Source organism: Drosophila navojoa, chromosome 4 (genome assembly GCF_054131105.1).
Source record: "Drosophila navojoa isolate 15081-1374.11 chromosome 4, UAZ_NAV_1.0, whole genome shotgun sequence".
NCBI lineage: Eukaryota > Metazoa > Arthropoda > Insecta > Diptera > Drosophilidae > Drosophila > Drosophila navojoa.
In genome coordinates this window covers 7,789,020-7,809,973 of record NC_142892.1, presented here as the reverse complement: position 1 = coordinate 7,809,973, position 20,954 = coordinate 7,789,020, and the positions used below count along the sequence as shown (strand labels likewise).

General features: G+C 44.3%; 3 protein-coding genes and 1 long non-coding RNA gene across 4 annotated transcripts; 1 reads left to right on the top strand and 3 right to left on the bottom strand.

The window, feature by feature from the left end:
- Positions 1–4,461: 4,461 nt before the first annotated feature.
- On the bottom strand, positions 4,462–6,108 carry LOC108650139 (zinc carboxypeptidase). Its single transcript, XM_030383426.2, has 5 exons — positions 5,959–6,108; positions 5,390–5,905; positions 5,125–5,218; positions 4,763–5,059; positions 4,462–4,704 (listed from the first exon to the last, which is right to left on the bottom strand). Exons 1-5 carry the CDS (start codon positions 6,106–6,108, stop codon positions 4,511–4,513), a joined length of 1,251 nt encoding a protein of 416 aa, XP_030239286.1. The 3' UTR covers positions 4,462–4,510.
- Positions 6,109–8,410: 2,302 nt separating this feature from the next.
- LOC115562267 (zinc carboxypeptidase) lies at positions 8,411–10,176 on the bottom strand. Its single transcript, XM_030383425.2, has 5 exons — positions 9,880–10,176; positions 9,311–9,826; positions 9,054–9,147; positions 8,696–8,992; positions 8,411–8,639 (listed from the first exon to the last, which is right to left on the bottom strand). Exons 1-5 carry the CDS (start codon positions 10,027–10,029, stop codon positions 8,446–8,448), a joined length of 1,251 nt encoding a protein of 416 aa, XP_030239285.2. The 5' UTR covers positions 10,030–10,176; the 3' UTR covers positions 8,411–8,445.
- Positions 10,177–10,806: 630 nt separating this feature from the next.
- On the bottom strand, positions 10,807–12,440 carry LOC108650458 (zinc carboxypeptidase). Its single transcript, XM_018099604.3, has 5 exons — positions 12,238–12,440; positions 11,669–12,184; positions 11,432–11,525; positions 11,074–11,370; positions 10,807–11,017 (listed from the first exon to the last, which is right to left on the bottom strand). Exons 1-5 carry the CDS (start codon positions 12,385–12,387, stop codon positions 10,824–10,826), a joined length of 1,251 nt encoding a protein of 416 aa, XP_017955093.1. The 5' UTR covers positions 12,388–12,440; the 3' UTR covers positions 10,807–10,823.
- Positions 12,441–18,558: 6,118 nt separating this feature from the next.
- On the top strand, positions 18,559–20,458 carry LOC115562181 (uncharacterized). Its single transcript, XR_003980086.2, has 2 exons — positions 18,559–19,703; positions 19,985–20,458. It is a non-coding gene; the product is annotated as an uncharacterized LOC115562181 (long non-coding RNA).
- Positions 20,459–20,954: the final 496 nt, after the last annotated feature.

Here is a 20,954-nt window from a genome sequence, read left to right as displayed (position 1 = left end):
ATTGCTATGCATGGCACACAGCTACATACATATATCATATAGACGTATGGCTCTGCCATTCCATTAAGTATTTATAGAGACTGCAGTGCGGCAAATGATATGCTAATTCAGAAGCTTTTTAATCAAGGCCCTGAGCCAAAGCCACGACCAAAGAGAAAGCCAATGGCAAAGGCAAAGGCAAAGCCAAAGCCATAGAATGAAGTGTATTTGCATCTTGTTTACTTTTTTACTTTTTTTTTTGCCATTGTTTTCTCTAGCGCTTACGCGCTGCGTGCTCCACGTCCTGTTGTTGGAGCCAGCTCCTATGTGGCTGAGTTCTATTGTTGCGCTCGAATGAAATCAATCATGTAATTTATGTTAGGATAATATGCCCCGGCCACACAGGCCAACCCCTCTAAAATGGACTGTCAAGAAATAAATATTTAACAATAATTGATTTAAAAGGCGCATGCAAATTTTTCCTAAGAGCAGCAGGAGCAGCAGCAGCAGGAGCTGGAAGGGGCGCCAATCAAAAGTAAGATTGAAAGACGAGCACGCGGCCTGTCTCAGCTCGTCTTGGCCAGGCACGTGGGTAAAGCAACGGCTGCTCTTGAGTTGCGGGGGAGACGTCTCTCTGCGTCTCGAGTGTTTTTTTGGCCCGCTTTTCCGGCTTTTTTCCAATTTCCTTGGCCGCTAAGCAAACAACTTGTCCGGCCCATGCTGTCGCTTAAGCGTGAAATTATATGAAATATCCTTTAAAAAGCTTTTGATTTCGCATCCTCCACATCCGAAAAAAAAAGAAGAGGAAAAGTCCTGCAAGGACAGCGGCGCAGCGTATCCTGGCCTCGCCTCTCCTCGCCTCGCCTCGCCTGGGCTTGTATGCAAATGTTGTTCATCTGCTTAGCGTAAAAGTTGTTTTCTTACTTATTTCAGCAACAAGGCTTTGGGTCCCGGGAAAATCGCATTTGCATGCCTTTGTCTGAAGTTGACCTCGTTGCTGTTGTTGGTGCGTCAGGTGTTGCTGCCAGGATACTAATGCTCCCCGTTAACGCTCTTAATGGCATAGACTGCATAATGGAGTTGCCAGGGCTCAGCTGCCGCCTCTTGGCTGTCGGCTGTCGACTGTCGACTGTCGGCTGTCGGCTGTCAGGTGCATTCATTCACCTGTTCTCTAATGTTAATGACATCTCCTGGGCCGATGCATCAGACCATTTTCGGATTCCATGGAAAAAGTAGCTCAGTAGCTTGCGGAGCAAGTGAAAGGCCATGGCTCGGCTGGGAGGCTGGGAGGCTGGGCGGCTGCTTAGGGCTGCCTGCCAGTGTGTACAAAAAGAGTGAAGAAGAAGAGTCAGAAGATGATAAAATTAGCATTACTTCCGACTGATCACAATCGGCGCATACTAATTGCTTGGTCGGCTGGGCAACGTGGGTTTCATTCATGGCAATCATTGAGTAGCTGCCTCCAAACTTGGCATTGCTGAATGATTCTGCTGTGATTTTTTCCAGTCCGTCTAGACGAATGTCTCCCCGGTTCATATAAGGCAACGGCAACGGCGACGCGACTCTCTCTCTCTCTCTCTCTTGCTCTCTGTCTCTCTCTTCACTCTAGAGGCCTGCTGATCTGCTGTGCCTTGGCCGATTCACAGGAAACGTAAACGGGCCAAGTCGGCATGGCGGGGTCAGGGGACTGTTTACCCTTGCTTCTTACGAAACAACACAGCAAACACCAATCATCCACATCATTGTCAACACGCCGTCGTCGCCGTCAGTCCATAAACGGACGCACCTTTTGCCTTATTGGGATGGCAGGCTCTGTGGCCTGTCATAACTCTTGGTAGGCGTACCATGAGCCTCTGCCCGATCCCAGTTACTCAGCTCGCCACAAAACGGTGCACTATGCCTCTGCCGGGCCAAGACTCTTTCTTCTATGGACATTCTCGTTGCCATTGCGTCCTAAAATGGCGCAGACGCCGCACCTGGGAATATCAAGAGCCCGCAGCCAGCTGCTCCTCTCCTCGTCATACTTGCCAAGCTCCAAGAGCTATCAGTCGCTACGCTTCGATTCGTTCTCACTGCTCTTAGCTCAGCTCAACTCAACTCAACTCAGCTCAGCTCAGCTCAGCTCAGCTCAAGTGTCAAGCGTCAATTGGCGTTGAAGTTTATTGCCTTGGCAGCAATTAAAGCGATTTCGTTTTGGGGCTTGGCCATGCGTAAAGGCAACGCATTTGATTTGATTTTTGATTGGCTGTCATCGGCAATTGATTGCAGAATTGAATTATCAAATTAGAGCGAACGAACGAGCGAACGGCTGGCTCTCTGCACTCGTTTCATAATTGGCAGCCAACTGCATCCAACTCAACTTCTAATAAGAATGACTCAGACTGACTGTCAGGCAATGTCATATGCTTTCTAGCCTCTAGCCTCCCGTTGAATGTGTAAACAGAGTCTACTACGGGAAGGTATTGGAGGTATTTTTATAGGTATTACGATTGTAGCTAAGCGCATTTGATTGTGTAAGGCGGGTAAACGAATAATGAAAAACTATAGAGATATAATTATAAGTATAACTATACTAGCAAGGAGAGTTAGGTAATTAAAAAAGAAGATCAAATCAAGATAAAAACGTTTTAAATACTATAATTTTGTATAAGCTTATAGATTAGATTGTAGAAAAAAACTTCATTATCTAATCTAAAGTGTTATAAAGTTTTTATAATCTAATCTATAAGGCTGTAGGAGATTTCACAATTTTAATGATTTATGATCGTTTTTATCATGATTTGTTTTTAATTTGATTTTAAAGTAAAACATTGTTAGACTATAGAATATATGAGCTAAGCCTTAACTTTCGATTGATATAAGGGCTACTTGATTAAAATGAATAACTGAATAGTCACTGCCCAGACTACTCATCTATAGATCATAGATCATAGATCATAGATCATATAGATCATAGCTGATTATACATATTTTGATTAAATGATCATGATAAATCACGCTGTAGTTAAATAACTAATTAACATATTTGCAAGCGAAAGAAACTTTATTAAGAAACTTTTTATATTTCTACTTCTGTCATTCCCATCTTTATCTCGCATGTATGCATTCGCTCTGCTTCTCCTACTCCCCCGATATTAGTTGTGAATATAATGAAAATGTTTTGCATTATTTGGATTCTCGAATCCGTTTGGAGTTATTTCAATTGCCATAACTGATTGCCCGGGACACTTTTATTAGGCAAATTTCTTATCCTTCATTTGCTTTACAGCAATTTGGCTAAGTAAGTTTTTATTGCCGGCTTTTGGGTGTGCAGCAGCGCTTGCATAACTCAAAGAGAAAAATTCATCACCGCAATATGCGCAGCACAGGCGACAACAGAGGAAGGAAAACAGCTAGCAGAAAGAAAACACTAAAATAGAAAAGTGCCAGCTAGGAAAATTGTCATAAAGGTGCAACTGACAACGCCAGCAACAGCAGCAGCAGCAACAGCAACAGCAACAGCAGCAGCAGCAGCAACAAGAAAAGCGAAGCTCGTAAATTTCAATTTATATGCAGAATGAGCAGTGAGTAAAAAAGACACACACACACACACCCACATACACATGCACACACGCACACATATACATATACATGCAGCCAAGGAGCAGTGCGAAAAGTGTCAACGTGATATTTTCTCGAATTTCCCAAAGATTTCTTTTACTATTCTCATTTTCTTTTTATTTATGCTTTTTTTTTGCTTCTTTTCTCGTTTTTGGCCTGCAAGTGGAAAAAGCAATTTCATTAGACAAATTGAAAAAAATAAGTGCAAGGCAACAATAATAATAATAGACATGGCGTTGCCCGTTATATGGACAGCTTATATACAACGCTATATATAGATGTACCTATATATACATATATATAACATATAAGCCTGGATCGACGCCATGTTGAGCAGAACTAAAGAATTTCGTTGGTCGCTTCTCATTCGCTGCGTTTATTTTTGTTTGCTAACGCGCATACGAGTAGGAGACCCACACACACACACACACATACACACATACACTTATACATATATACAGTTATGTGTATGCTCATCGCATGCATGATGAGTTGGCATCCAGCCCAGCAGGATGCTGCGCGCGCGTTGAAAATAGGCGGAGACTTGGCGGCCAACGGCGCCTTTCACACTTGAAAAGCAAACAACAAAAACGAAGAGAAGAAAGAAAACCGGCAGCAGCCTGTGTGGAAAGCGCCAGCACACAAAAAACAAAAAAAAGCAAAGAAAATGCAGGCGACAACCGTTAGCTGCTCGCTGCTGCTTCTTCTGCCTTATCACAATGCCAGAGCTCGGCACGATTCGTTTCTGTTTGGCCGCATCGTCGTCGCTGATTGGAAGCTTCGGCGCGCTGTTCGTTTTTGGGGCGGAGCAAAAGCTCTGAGCGCAGTGGCGCCGTCTGCACTGGGGAGCCAACAATGGGGGCTGTTTCTGACTGTCTGTGGTTTTTCTTTTTTTTTTTTGTGGGGGCTTCTTTATTGAGTGCTAAGCTGCTCACAAGACATTAATTCCACGGGCAGCCTGTATCAGGCCGACGAATCCCTCCGTGGTCTCACGGGCCACAGGTAATATGTACTCTGGCGGCAGCAGGAATCCGAACTCGCCTCTATCGCGTAGCTCCAAGGTAAAGGGTATGGTTATGTTCTTAACGCCATAGGCCCAGTCCTTGCCCGCGCCAGAAACTTCATCTGAGGTGTTTAAGTACAGTTAACATATAGAATCAGAACAGAAGCCCATAGATCTTACACAGAGTTGCGGCACTGGATCCGTAGTTATATGGAGTGCCATAGCGCCTGAAGACTGCATCGGCAAATCCTTTGGCTACGCCCATCATCTGCGGATAGTGTGGGGGAAACTCCTCAGCCGTATGGCCCCAGGGCGAGAGCACTAGCTGGCTATACGAGTGCACGGATATGTAGATCTTTATAATACCCTCCGGTATGGAGTTGTTAATGTAGCTCGTCAGTTGACTAATTTCCGGATCGGATTCGGGAAATGGGCCGGCGTAATGTTGACTGCAAGGATCAGCAGAAGCGCCAGCCTCTGAAAATTTAAATTTAATTGATTTTAGTGCAAGGCTAGAAGATTTTTCCTAGTGCTTTACTTACCCATCCAGCGATAGTTAAAATTGCGATTCAAATCGGTTCCTACGCATTCTCCAGTGGGATCCCAGTTCAGACGGGACTTGCGCCACAAACGTTCCTAAATAATCAAATTTTATTTGCTTAATGACTATTTACAATTCTAAAGAATATTATCAAATTTAGTGAACCATCTAAGTTGTTTTTTGGCAGTTTTATAATCAATACGATATAAACTTATCTTTATATTTACAGCAATCACCTATAGCAGGGGGATTTTTGCTACACTTACCACATTGTGTGAGTAGCTAAAGCCATCCACATTTAGCACAGGAATAATGTACCAGTCCACATTTTGGGCTATATCCCTAACAGACGGATTTCTGGGCACGAGCAGCTCATCGATGAGGTACGTGATCGTCGCCGAGGTGATCCATTCGTTTCCGTGAATATTTGACTCGATGAAGACGGCGCTGTTGCCTGGCTTGTAGGAGATCTTGATGCCACGTATGGGGCGACCCTCATGCGAGTTGCCGATCGAGAAGGGTGTGACTACGTGAGGGTAACGCGCCTCGATCAGATCCAGCCAGGCGTAGATCTCCTCCAGAGTGTGATACTGGGTCCACTCCATCGAGCTCATTCGTTGCTTTGGCCGCTGCTCGTCGATCAGGCGCTGCACGTTGTCGATCTTGATGCTATAGGTCATGTTATGGCTGTTAAGCAGAGACTCAAACGCTTCCTGGTACTCGGGCGACAGCATAATATCCGATGAGACGCCAGGGCGACTCGCCGGCCGCCATTTATTGAGCTGTTTCAGAGGAAAGACTGTAGGAAAATGGGAACTAATATGGCTGAACTTACCTTTAGAGCTTTCTCATTCTCATCGAGCAGCTGCAGATCTTCGGTATCCTTGATATGCACTTTGTACAGCTTGTAGTTGTCATAGCGCACCTGTTCGCCAGCCCTAGCCAGGCTGAGGCAGGCCAATAGCAGCACAAATTTTAGATACATACCTCTCGATCGCACCACTTGCGATAAACTGCCCTTGTCTTAGCCATGGCCTCTGCTTGTTGATTTGGCGATTTTATCGCTGGTTTTATTATATGCTTCATTGAATCCAAAGCAATTTAATTTTTATTTTATATTTTTTATCAGAATTGAAGCTTTTGGACACTTTGATTCTTGTAGCTGGCTGCCTTGTCAGCATAGAGCTGAGAACTTGAAGTTGTCTGGGCAAGCCCCGTGGTACTTAGGCTGTCTCTCAACTTTGCACATAAATTTTGTGCAACGGCAGCCCATTTCATTGTAGGTCACTGCATAATGAAGGCACCGCCCCGGAGCACATAAATTTCTGTGCTCGCTGGTGGAGATTTCAGCCTTCAGTTTGACTTGTCGCTGGCATTAGTGCGAAATTCTGTTTAGGCCTTTTTATGCCTCCGAGCTGTCCTGTGGCGAGTGCTTAAAGGACTTTCGGCTCTTGGTCACATTTCGCGCGGCTCTGAGAGATTCGCACAGCTAGCTGGGGGTTGTAGTTGCTCTTGTCGTTGTCACCGCATGAGGTGTGCCAACGTGTGTTTTATTAACGACCCCGCCTGGAGTGTGAGGTTTTTAGATGGTGCCACTTGGCCAGAACGCCAGTCGCACACCCATCAAACTTCCAAGGCAGTTGAGGGCAGCCAGTGTGGGGTGGCAGCTTTTACACATATATTTCCTTAAAAAATAAGTAGATATCAACTAGGCTTTAGCAGTTGCTAACATCCCATCTAATGCTAATTAAAATTAAAGCTTGTGTGCCAAAATCTTTATGGATTGTTTATAAAAACATAAAGTTTTATCGGTTCACATTGATTTACGTTGCGTGTGCAATATAAGTGCCTGATAATCAATACCAAACCTCCATAGCTGATTAAAATTGAAACCTTAGTTTATCGACTTATCTATATCAATAGCTGATATCGATAATTTATTGACTCTTAATGATTTACCAATGCTGTGGCTGCATCACTTTTTATATTGTTGATTTACTAATCGATGCTAACTTGTCTATGTCCATCGATACTATATCGATAAATTGCTAGTACTTTAAAAATTGTGATGGTAATTAATTCCTATCCTACAGCAGAGCTCTATGAGTGATATAGTATCGCAGCTGATCGATATCTTATCGCCTCTTAGCTGGTCGCTCCTTATCAGTCAATAACATTAGTTGTTGTTCTTTGGCTTACCTTAGTTTAGCTAACTTACTGTAAACGCCAAATTGCGAATGGTTACTCACCCTAGAGTCTACTAGACTCTGGACTAGTGCAGATAACTTGTACCGCCAGCTGGTAGCTACAGACTCTTGGCACCGCTCAGAAGGAGTTGGCTGGGATTATTTTAGTCTAGAGCATGCAGTTACCCTCTTTACTGGAGACAACTGTGGTTCGGTGGGGCGACACTCTACTGCTAGCAGCTCAGCAATATTCAGCTCTGACAACAATTAGCTGTGGCTTATTTGATTAGCGCGCTAATTGCCAGCAGGCAGCGACTCGCACCAATAAATTCATGCACATTAATTTCTTATCAGCGCGCAATAAAGCTAGCAAGCCGGATTAAAGCCGTCCGTGTCATGGTGGAGGCGGGGCGGGGCCTGTGGCGAAAAGTTACGTTCAACAACTTTCAACACCTTGGCGCGTGGGGCGTGGAAATTGTGTAAAACTTTTAAGCAAAGAAAAACTCGTGGTTGCGCGTGCGATAAGCCAGCGCCGCATATTTAATTGCAGTGAGCTGGCCCAGAATACTTTGGGGGACAGCTTTAAAACAGTGAGTCGCGCTGTTAGCCGGATGCCAGTCCTTAAAATGTCATAAATATCGCGGGCAGCCGCTTCCTGGCGTGGCTAAAAACATTGACATTACATAAATCGGGAGTCCGATGCAGACGTGGCGTATGCGCAATATTTGCAACAAACTGAAAGAAATGTCAATGCCGGAAAGTGTTTAGCATTTGCCTCCGTTTGCTGTTCTTTTTTCTAGTTGCGAAAAGTGTCCAAGGACCAAGGGTAGGCGAATCGAGCCCCGCTAGGAAGGAAGTTGCATGTTTGCCTCAAGTTCAATTTGCTTGTTTAAACATTTTTCGGACAGCTCTTCACGTATGCGCTGAGCCGCAGTTATGAAATGTGAAGGAAGCAGCACGTCAAGGTTTTTGGCCACAGCTTTGAAATATGACCCAGCTAATTTTAACTCTTTTCCAACTGCTGAAGAGATTTTCTTTTTGTCAAATATGACGTATATAAACAATTCCAAAGAAATTAAACTTAACCAGATGACTAGAATATTAAAGTATTTTCCCAGTTTTGGAGTCGTGCTTTATTAGAGTACATCAATTTCACGAGCTGCCTGTATCATGCCTACGAATCCCTCAGTGAGTTCACGCGATACGGGTATGATATACTCGGGAGGCAATGCGAAACCGAATTTGCCCTTGTCAGGCAGCTCTATGGTGTAGGGTATGATAATGTTCTTCACAGCATAGGCCCATTCCTTACCAGAACCAGAAACTTCGTCTACAATATTAGAGAGTTTACTAGTTGCATGTGTTTTATAAATGGAAGAGTCTTACATAGAGTCGTAGCACTGGAGCCATAAGTAAACACCGTGCCATTACGCCTGTGGAGAGCATCGGCAAATCCCTTGGCCACAGCCATCATCTGTGGATAGTGCTCGGGAAACTCCTCAGCCGTATGGCCCCAGGGCGAGAGCACATATTGGCCGTATGAATGCAGAGATATATAGATCTTAATGCTGCCCTCGGGTATGGAGCTGTTGATGTAGCTCGTCAGCTGACTGATTTCCGGATCGGACTCTGCGTAGGGACCAGCATAAGTTTGCTCGCAAGGATCAGCAGAAGCGCCAATCTCTGAAGGGGAATTTATAAATACTATTAATGGATATACCAGTATGTATAGACATTAGCTTACGCATCCAGCGATAATTGAAGTTGCGATTCAGATCGGTTCCTATGCATTTTCCTGTGGGATCGGAGGGTAAACGCGATTTACGCCAAAGACGTTCCTAATAGAAAACAAATAATAAAGATAATCAAAAACTGGAATAGCTGCCGATATGAATGATAAGGCAGAATAGCGCCTCGTAATCGTGTCGGCACTTATGTTGTTTGGATACAATCTAATCTCAAATATATTGTGGGGCTACCAAACTATTTATGGGGGCTTACCACTTCGTGTGAATGTACAAAGCCGTCCGTATTTAGCACAGGTATTATGTACCAGTCCACAGTCTGCGCTATGTCTCTGACCGCCGGATTGCGCGGCACGAGCAGCTCATCGATGAAGTATGTGATGGTAGCCGAGGTGATCCATTCACGTGCGTGAATGTTCGACTCGATGAAGACGGCGCTGTTGCCTGGCTTGTAGGAGATCTTCATGCCACGTATGGGGCGACCCTCATAGGACTTGCCAATCGTAAATGGAGTCACAAGGTGCGAGTAAAGGTTCTCGATTTGATCCAGCCAGGCGTAGATCTCGTCCAGAGTGTGATACTGGGTCCACTCCATCGAGCTCGTTCGTTGCCTTGGACGCTGCGCGTCGAACATCCGCTGCAGGTTGTCGAACCTGAGATTATAGCTCACGTTGTGGCGCTTGAGCAGCGATTCGAACGCCTCCTGGTACTCAGGCGGCAGCATAATGTCCGAGAACTCGCCCAGATTGCGCGCCTCACGCCATGTATCGAGCTGTTTCGGAGGAAGGGCTTTGAGGAAATGCGCAGTGATAGATCAGAACTTACCTTCAGCACTTGCTCATTATCATGGAGCAGTTGGGAGTCTTGCAGATGATTGACTTGCACTTGGTACAGCTTGTAGTTGTCATAGCGCACCTGTTCGGCGGCCCTGGCGAGGCCCAGGCAGGCCAATAGCAGCACAAATTTTAGATGCATACCTCAACAGCGAACGATCAGTCGTCGACTGTCTGGGTTTTAGCCACAGTCTATGGCTTTTTGATAAGCTCCTCTTATCGCTAGTTGCTTAGGTGTAGGTAAAATACAATAAATGGCTGTATTTAGTGTTTTGGCCCAAAATACTCAGCGAAAAGAGCTTTAAGACAGCGAGTCGCGCTGTTAGCCGAATGCCAGTCCTTAAAATGCCATAAATATCGCGGGCAGCCGCTTCCTGGTGTGCTTTTTTTGCCGCTGTCAGCTCTTGTTAATTGTGGCTAAAAACATTGACATTACATAAATCGGGAGTCCGATGCAGACGTGGCGTATGCGCAATATCTGCAACGAACTGAAAGAAATGTCAATGCCGGAAAGTGTTTAGCATTTGCCTCCGTTTGCTGTTCTCGTTTCTATTTTTTTTTCATTTTTTTCGTAGCCACATGTTGTGGATTTAATTAGCCTTAAAATGTCCCAGCTCCACAAATGGCAGTTTTGCATGCCATGCGAAAAGTGTCCAAGGACCAAGGATAAGCGAATCGAGCCCCGCTAGGAAGGAAGTTGCATGTTTGCCTCAAGTTCAATTTGCTTCTTTAAACATTTTTCGGGCAGCTTTTCACGTATGCGCTGAGTCGCAGTTATGAAATGTGAAGGAAGCAGCATGTCAAGGTTTTTGGCCACAACTTTGAAATATTACCCAGCTAATTTTAGCTCTTTTTCAATTGCTGAAGAGACTTTATTTTTGGAATAACTCTACCAGATAAAGGCTAGAATATTAAAGTATTTGGAGTCGTGCTTTATTAGAGTACATCAATTTCACGAGCTGCCTGTATCATGCCCACAAATCCCTCAGTGAGTTCACGTGATACGGGTATGATATACTCGGGAGGCAATGCGAAACCGAATTTGCCCTTGTCAGGCAGCTCTATGGTGTAGGGTATGATAATGTTCTTCACAGCATAAGCCCATTCCTTACCAGAACCAGAAACTTCGTCTACAATATTAGAGAGTTAACTAGTTGCATGTGTTCTATAAATAGACGAGTCTTACACAGAATCGTAGGACTGGAGCCATATTTAAACACCGTGCCATTATGCCTGTAGACAGCATCGGCGAATCCCTTGGCCACAGCCATCATCTGTGGATAGTGCTCGGGAAACTCCTCAGCCGTATGGCCCCAGGGCGAGAGCACATATTGGCCGAAGGAATGCAGAGATATATAGATCTTAATGCTGCCCTCGGGTATGGAGTTGTTTATGTAGCTCGTCAGCTGACTGATTTCCGGATCGGACTCTGCGTAGGGACCAGCATAAGTTTGCTCGCAAGGATCAGCAGAAGCGCCAATCTCTGAAGGGGAATTTATAAATACTATTAATAGATATACCAGTTTGTATAGACATTAGCTTACGCATCCAGCGATAATTGAAGTTGCGATTCAGATCGGTTCCTATGCATTTTCCTGTGGGATCAGAGGGCAAACGCGATCTTCGCCAACCACGATCCTAATAGAAAACAAATCATAAAGATAATCAAAAACTGGAATAGCTGCCGATGCGAATGATAAGGCAGAAAAGCGCCTCGTAATCTGGTCGGCAGACTAGAGGCAATATATTATGGTGCTACCCAATTGCTTATGGGGGCTTACCACTTCGTGTGAATATACAAAACCGTCCGTATTTAGCACAGGTATTATGTACCAGTCCACACCCTGCGCTATGTCTCTGACAGCCGGATTGCGCGGCACGAGAAGCTCTTTGATGAAGTACGTGATGGTAGCCGAGGTGATCCATTCACGCGCGTGAATATTCGACTCGATGAAGACGGCGCCGTTGCCCGGCTTGTAGGAGATCTTGATGCCACGAATGGGGCGACCCTCATAGGACTTGCCAATCGTAAAGGGCGTCACAAGGTGCGAGTAAAGCTTCTCGATTTGATCCAGCCAGGCGTAGATCTCGTCCAGAGTGTGATACTGGGTCCACTCCATCGAGCTCGTTCGTTGCCTTGGACGCTGCGCGTCGAACATCCGCTGCACGTTGTCGAACCTGAGAATATAGCTCACGTTGTGGCGGTTGAGCAGCGATTCGAACGTCTCTTGGTACTGAGGCGGCAGCATAATGTCCGAGAACTCGCCCAGATTGCGCGCCTCACGCCATGTATCGAGCTGTTTCGGAGAAAGGGCTTTAGGGAAATGCGCAGTGATAGATCAGAACTTACCTTCAGCACTTGCTCATTCTCACGCAGCAGTTGGGAGTCTTGCAAATGATTGATTTGCACTTGGTACAGCTTGTAGTTGTCATAGCGCACCTGTTCGCCAGCCCTAGCCAGGCCCAGGCAGGCCAATAGCAGCACAAGTTTTAGATGCATACCTCACCAGCGAACGATCAGTCCACTGTCTGGGCTGTAACCGTAGTCTATTGCTTTTTATAAGTCCTTCTTATCGCTAGTTGCTTAGGTCTGGGTATAATACAATAATAAATGGGAGTATTTAGTGATTTGGGCATAGCTAAAGAAATTGGAAATATTCATTAAGCTTTATCTTGCACGGCAATTGGATAACTGCTTAAGCTTCTGTCTCACCTTTTTTACGTGTGTGTGTGTGTGTGTGTCTAGTCTGCGTGCTTTGTGGCCATTCCTCATAAACGAATTGTGGTTATTATCTTGATAATTACAGTTTGGCTATTGTAAGCCGCCTTGTTGTTAATTGGGGCCATGTTATGGCTGCGGCAGCAACATTCTCATTCTCATTCTCATTCCAGTTGCAGCAAAATGCTCATGCATTGTCTACGCCCTCGCCATGACTCTACCTTTGCTGTAGGCGTGCCATAATTAATGTTCACCTGTTGGCTGCCCATCGTTGGCTTTTCGCATTTCGCATTTCGTTTTAATTGCCAAATATGCACGCTCGTGTGATCTCCAGCTCAAACGACGCGACGCCTGCCACAAGTGCCACTCGTTTTGTGGGCGTGGCATGTGGGCCGTGTGCTTCTTTTGTGTGTTTCAGCGTCGGCGACGTGTTCAATAAGCGATTATTTTTTCAGTTGAAAATTCTTTGTGCCGTAAATTGTTTTTACTGTCAGTTGTTGTTGTTGTTGTTGTTGTTGCTGCTGTTTGTTCTTTGGCGTCGCTGCTGGCAGCTATTATTTGTTAAATGAAGCGATTTGTTTGTTGTCATTACGCGGCGAAGCGTTAAAACATTTTCGCTTTATTTTTTCTACGCTCGAAATTTGTTTTTGCTGCATCGCCGTGCCACGCATATGCCAACTCCATCCATGCCGAGTGGTAGGTGGTGGGTGGTGGGTGTGGCACACACCTTGCCTCTCGGCACTGGGTGGGCGTTGGTGGGCTCTTCTAAACATGGTTCACGATGTGAGAATTCCAAACAAGCTGCGCCAGCTGTTCAGCTTGCCATGTACAGAGCTCTCCTCTACATTTTTTTGGCCAAGAATTTTTCAATTGTAAAAAAGCGAGCGAGTGAGTTGCCTAATATATGGATCAAAGGATGTATTTGCATTGTTTCCACACTTTAAGTATTGCCAAAAATTTAATTTATCTATTTAATATATACTTATATATAATTTAATTTCATTTTTCCCATAAAAATATTTTTATTTTTCAATATTTAATTTCCTCAATATTTTTTCATGTATTTTTATACTGAATAAAATATGTTTATTCATATTTATTTGTATGTTCTTTCATGTTTAATGCAGCATAATAAATGTTTGCCTCTCTATGCACTTCTCACTTTGCTGCAGCTCTTTGCATATAAGTTTTCTTCTAGATGTGTTTTAAGTTTTTTAATCTTTTATATTATTTTAATGGAAGTATGGCATTAAGCTTTTCTCTTATATTATATACATTTGCTCCCATAAGTATTCTTGTATTTCATGCCCAACTAGCCGTAGCTGTCATTAATTATTGCCTTCTTATTTCAGTTTTATTTCGTTCGCCCCTCTATGCACTTCTCACTTGCCTTGCCGCCTTAGCGTTTCCAGTCTGTTCCATGCCTTATAGGCTTTGCATACATACCCAAGTCAACTATCAGACATGCACGTTAAGCCTTTGCCAGCCCCATGCCACCGTGGGCGTTGTCTTCGCCTAATCCGCTTTTAAAGCAAGTAACGAGGAACAAAGAAAAAAAAGAAGAATGAAAGGAAAAAAAAAAACCGGAAATCACAAGTCAAGTTGATGAACTGTCTCTGCTTGTTGTTGCCAACATTGTCGTTGTCGTCATTGTTGTTGTTGTTGTGCTCGTCTGCATTGAAACTGAAATCTGAAATCGTCCAGACACACAAAAGCTACGGATGGCACCTGCAAAAAGTTTGCAGACACATTTACCATGCTGCTGTGCTCAGTGGGCCCCGACCTTTCTTTCAGTTTCCAGAGATTTACGCATTTATTTTGCATTTTTTATTTACCACAGAAAACATGCGCGCAGATTTAAGCAAATATCCAAAAAGGAGTACAATTTATACAGCCAAAGAATGCGAAGAGAGCCAAAATAAAATCGACAAGTTAAGTTGGTTAGAAAATTTTTTGGGTTACCTCTCGATTTGCCTGCGTTGACATGACAAAAGCGCAGATCTGCATATATTTGCATGTCATTGGCCGGCCGGAGCAGAGAGCAAGAGAGAGAGAGAGAGAGAGAGAGAGTAGAGAGCGCAGCGAACGCATCATCAGGCAAGGACACTGAAATCCCCTTAAGACATTCGCTTGCCCACGTTAACAATATGTTAAGTTCCACCTGCCTCTTCGCCAGCTCCGGCTCTCGGGCCGCCGAGGAACGAGTTAATCGCTTAATGTCGCCCAGCTCCGGCATCATTTGTCAGCTGTCTATTCATGGGGATTGTCGGCTATTAGACCATTATGGTCGACTCGGGGACTCTAGCATAATTGTAATTTGTTTGCCAATTGACAGTCGCTGAGGCTGGCGCATTTAACGCCATTTGCCACCACTCGAAAGTCGCAAATTTATGGCCCTAAATTGCTCTTGGCTAATGTCCACTACTGACCAGTGCCCTATCGATGCCCGGCGAGCAGTTCTTTCCCAAAAAAAAGGTAATAAATATCAAGAGCACCCTGGAGGCAAATATTTACTTTAAAATTGAAATACTCTCTCCCACACCACACCACCCAAACCCAACCCAACTCCCCACCTCCATTCGCACTCAATATTTGCTTTGGCTGCGTAAGTGCGTGAAAGGGTTGCCCGAGTATCAGAGTATCAAAATAAATATATTTGAAAAAAAAAGAAGCGAATCGCCTTTAATGGTCTCGCTGACTGGTTTGGGCTTTGATGTTTCTTGTTGCTGTGGGTGTGTTGGCAGGCAATCGCTAAAGAGCCCAATTCCCACACACACCCACACATACACACACCCACTTACATATATAGATACTAGGTATGTAGGTATCTCTATCTGGCTATCAATAAAACGTTGCACGCATCTTGGAAATTCAATTTTGAAGCTATTTTCGGTATTTTATAGCCTGGCTAAATTGTTTTTATAGGCGCTGCCACTTCTAGCTGCCTCTAGTTGTTGGCCAGCCCCAAAACCAGCTCCAGCGCCAGTCTTTGCCTTTCTGCGGCACTTTAATTTCTTCATTTTCACTGGCTCTCGTTGTCTGTCTCATCTGATTGTTGTCGCTGTGCTTGTTGTTGTTGCTGTTGCTGCGGCAATTGCCAGACCATAAAAATTAACAATTAACAGAACGCTTGAAAAGAACAATCGCAAATCGCGGCTTACAAAAAAGCTGTCCAGCATATATATATAAAAAATGTCTAGGGATATTTAAGCGGGGAATGCTCGACTAGAAGGTTCTCTGTAGATCAAGGTTTAATTCAGTAAAATTTAATAGAGACGGAGAATGATAGATAGAGAGAGAGAGAAAGAGGAACAGAAAGATGGGAGACACAGTTAGTGAGAGGGGGAGAGATAAACAGAGAAGGAGAGAGATAAATAGATAGAAAGACAGAGCTCGGGTGAGGGTGAGAGGGAGAGAGAAGAAATAGAGAGAAAATGAGAGAGAGAGAGAGAGAGAGAGAGAGAGAGCGAGACAGAGAGACAGAGATTGACATATTGTGAGAGTTATATAGAGAGAGAATGAGATAAATATAAATAGAGAGAGAGAGAGAGAGAGGCAGATGGAGAGAGTAACAGACAGAGAGAGGGTGAGAATGAGAGGGGTACATAAATAAAGAGAGAGAGGGAGATCTAAAGAGAGAGACAGATAGAAAGAAAGAGTTTGAGAGAGAGAGAGAGAGAGAGAGAGAGAGAGAGAGAGAGAGAGAGAGAGAGAGAGAGAGAGAGAGAGAGAAAGGATTAAAAAGAAAAATATATAAAGGGATTAAAACAGAGAGAGAAAGATCAGAAATGTCTGCGTGGTAAACGCCTTGATCAGGTCGCAATGCCCCAGCGCTGTTGAAGTTTATAGGGAGAGCATAATTATGGGTCGGAAGACTGGCAGCCAGCCAAAAGCGGACAGCGTGGACAAAAGGGTTATGAATGTGAAATTGTCATGCAAGAATTAGCCATGTTCTGTGTTATGGCCACGTAACGAGTATTTCGTTACATTGGGCATTTTTTTTCAGCTTATATTGTGTTGTATTCCTTTTATTTAGCTGGCTGTGCATTTTGTGGCCAGCCGTCACGTCAGCTGACCCGGGCTGGGCCTCGTTTTATGGCTCCATTCACTCTTGGTATGCCGGCAATTATTTGCGAATTGTGGAAACATTGCTAAATGTTTGCTAACGCTCAGGAAACGTAAACATTTAGTGTAGTTCGGGCCAGCTTTGGCTATTTGTTGGCCCCAACGTTGGGGCTGGGTTGGGTTTGCCGGGTTGGCTGGGGCTTCGTTATTTTCCCATATTCGCATTCATAACTAACACCATGTAAAATGCATTTTAATGTGCGCAAAAATCCAATTTAAATTCAGAGCGTTTCTGTCTTTTAGCTCGCTGGCTCGCAGCGTGCAATCACAAAATTAGTTGACAACGAGATAAGAATTTCAGCAGCGCCGTAAAAGAAGATGACAAAAAAGAGAAAAAAAAAATGGGAGGAGAAAGCAAAAAAAAGCAAACATAATGCGTATAAATCAAGCAAAGAGATGCTGCAAACAAATTCCAAATAAGTTCTGTGAGAGACGTGGAAAATTCATTTGACAAAATGCACAAAAAAGCAATTTTCAAGCTGCAGACAAATTGAAATATACGTGTGGGCAGGTGGGCAGTTGGGCAGGTGGGCGTGCCACAGTGCAGTGACAGTCAGGGTAAAACAGAATATATATACATAGTTCGTATGTACAAGTGGCGGGTATATAAGCAGCGACACTCCCGCTCGTACGAAGATGCAGCCACCACCTAAAAGTATGCTACGAAAATAGTCGAAGCTGCGCCAGCTGCCGTATGTGAGAGAGCTCCTACTCGCTCCCTATCTGTGTGACTGTGTGTGTGTGTGTGTTTGTGTGTGTGAGGGCAACTGTCTCTCTGTGTGAGTAGTGTGCGCTTTGCCATTCGCGCGTTCAAAATAGGAGGAGCTCTAATGCAAAAAACTTTCCATGCGCAGTTGCCAATGCAAAGAAGAAAAAGAAAAATAAAAATTGATGTATATATAAAAATATTTCAATGCTTTAAGGAAACTATGTTAAAATAATTTTTAGCCAAATTTAAAACAAGCAAAAATTATTATATTTTATTATATACATATATATTCATGAAAAAGTAAGTAAAAATAGCTTTAAATATTTTGGCCACATTTAGCTGACTTTAGTCTAACATTTTGCGTACACAACCCTTTGTTTTTTTGTATTTTTTTAGGGTTTGTTATTTTCCTTTTTATATGCTCCAACTAATGCGAAAAAGGCGGAGCTGCTTTGTAGTCAATTCCATTTGGTTTTTTTGCTACGTTGTTTGGCAGATGTTGGGTTCGCTTTTAGACAGAATGTAGGCGTAGTCCGTCGGCTGGTTTTGGCCTTAAAGCTACGCTGCCAACCCGCTGTGATATTTATCTTTAACTATTAGTACAGCAGTCAGCAGTGAGCAGTCAGCGGGCAGCGGCCAGCGGGCAGCGGACAGCGGGTTGGGAATCAGTTTTTGGAGCGAACTGCATCCGCTGGCACAACAGGCCGTTTAGCGCCATTAAACAATTCCCGCTGGCTCAGCGGCATTCACGCGTGCGCAAACGGGTTCCATGGATCCACATGGCTGCAGTTCGCTGCTGAAACTGAAGCTGAAGCTGCAGCTGAAACTGCAGCTGATGCTGGCACCCAACAATCAGTCGATTGTCACAGATATTTGTCATGTTTCTCAAGCAACTTTCCCTGCTGTTCTCGGCTGCCAGGCGACATGGTTAGCGTTCCTTTGTAACAACAACGTTGTAAAAATGTCAATTGCATTTTCTGGCCGAGCGTTTTTCACTGCCTTTTGTGCCAGTGGGCCCCATGTTCATCGATCGGATTTCATGTAATTACATTGTTCTCTGATTCATAATTAATTTGCTTCACTGGAGCCCTTCTCTTCGCCCGGCCGTCGTCTCCCATCTTCCGTCCCCTGCCGAGCAACTTGCATTTTTGTGCGCTTTCAGCGATTTTTACATGAATATCAACCAGGCAGCTGGAAGCATATGTTGGCCAATGGCAAATCGAACATTGATAGCTTCTGAGTGATGATTTAATGAGGCAAACGTGGCATGTTGTGAATGAAATCAATTTTGTGAATGTGCAGAATGGCCGGCAGGCCAACAACAACAACAACAACAACAGCAACAACAACTAGTTGTAGTTGTAGTTACAATTGTCAGTTTGCCGTTTGCGGCTAGCAGCTCATGATGAAAACATCTCGGGCATGGCCAGCAGCGGGTGCAGGAGCAGACGCCCTGGCCAGCATATCAACTGCCTGTGCTGTGCTGGGTGTCGTAATGAGGCTTATGAATCAATGCAATGTTGATTGAGCTCCGCCAAGCAGCAGGAGTCGTCCACTGGCCTTATTAATAAGTCGCAATCGGGCCTCGTCTCTACGAGTCTTAGCAAACTGGCAGCAATACTTTGGGAAATGATCGAGTTACATTCGCTTCAAGTTTGAAATGTTTCAAATTCAGGCAAAATAAATTTACGAAAAATGTTTAAAGAATTGTTGTATATTATTATCTTATCAAATCTAATCAGGAATTTCGTGCAATTTACATTAAATTTGTGATGTCATCTAGAGCCGTGATGAGCCCATCAAACAGGAGTCGGATTAGCTCACTCCAAGAAGGAATAAAAACGCACGACTTGCGATTGACAAATTAATGCGGATCAGAAATCAACACCTCAACATGTTTATCATATCAAAAAATACAAGCGAATTGGAGGATTCCGAACCCAAACCCAAACCCAAACCCAAACCGAGGGCTGTCAGCGCTGGCGTTGAAAATTAATTAAAAACATCAACAGAATGCGTCGAGATTTACAAAATAACTGCGTTGAGGCTTCTGGCATTAGTGTGGATAATTTCAGAGCGGATTGCAGTTGGTTTGGCCTGCTGCTGCTGCTGCTGCTGTGGTGGGTGTCGCACCTTGGCGTGGCAGGCGAACCGCAAACCGAGCCATCATCCGTTCATTCATGGTTCACGAACCCTGAACGGTCTCTAATCAACAACCCTTTTCAGAGTGCGACACGAAGCGAACTCATCGCAGCAATTCGGGGTAAGGGCTCGAGGTTTTTTTTTCCTCCTTTCTGTTTGGGTTTTTTGATATGCAGATTCCTGACAAGGTCCTTGGCTGAGCCATGATGATGATGATGATGATGATGTCACTCTGTGTATGGCTGACAAAACGCTTGACTGATTACACTTGTATCTGTTTTGGTAGCGGGCGCGTGTGTCCCGTGTCCCGATTGTCGTTTCCCAAATATGTTCAAGGATTTTAAATTGTTGATTCTCCCTCTCTCTCTCTCTCACTCATTCTCTTCTTCTCCTCTCTTTCAGCTACTAGTTAGATTGTGCGCTTGTGATAAATTTGGTTTATTGAAAGGCGTCAGTGCGTGAAATGATGTGTGTCAATTGCATGAGTGAGTGAGCCATGACTACGGCCGGGGCCGGGGCCGACTTTTTCGGCTTTGGGTTGGAGTTGACAGCGATTATGCAAATCGGACGAAGAACTGCATTAATTCCTGCGGCCACATCACTCCTCGCCGAGATAAGCGTGGCTGGAGAGCAGCTTGTGGTCGCGTATCTCGAGTTGAGGCTGCGGCTGCGGAGCTTTAAGTTTTTGCATTGCGCAAAATTTGCATCGTCTTGCGGCATTTGGCAACAAATCTCGAATGCAATTTATATGCAAAAGTCAAGTCAAGTCGACACTTCCTAATGAGCAATTAAAACTCGATGAATTTTCCAATTAAATTGCCAATAAATCGCGCACATATGCGCACTTGGGAACGTGGCTCATTAGTGTTAACAGAATGTCGAATTCATTTTAATGGTATGAGCTGGCCACTGCCCCCGCGTGGGTGTGGCACCCCGGGCAACAAATCGAACTAATTTATTGTTGTTAATAGTGTGGCAGAGGCGTCAACCGCAAATTGCTTAACAAATTGTTCAAATTGTTTAAAATCGCATTCGAGGGTTGACTTTCCGTTCAGCTCGATATACAAATCCGCACCTCAACGCCTCATTGAGCAGCTCTGCCCCTGCCCTCTCTTTGCTGACAAACTGTCAATTGTCTGACCACTGCACAGGGGTGCATCCTAATGTGAGCAACGGACAGTGACCATCAGCTCGGTCGCCCCCTCGGCCCGGGGCATCATTAAAATAATTGATACACGCTTGTCCGGCGACGCCCACGCACAGAATTAATTGATTGCCGCATGTGCGCCGTTCGATTTTATGTTCTGCAACTATTTTAATTAGTTAATAGATTTATCCACGATTCTCCATTTATACAATCTGACTCTTTGAT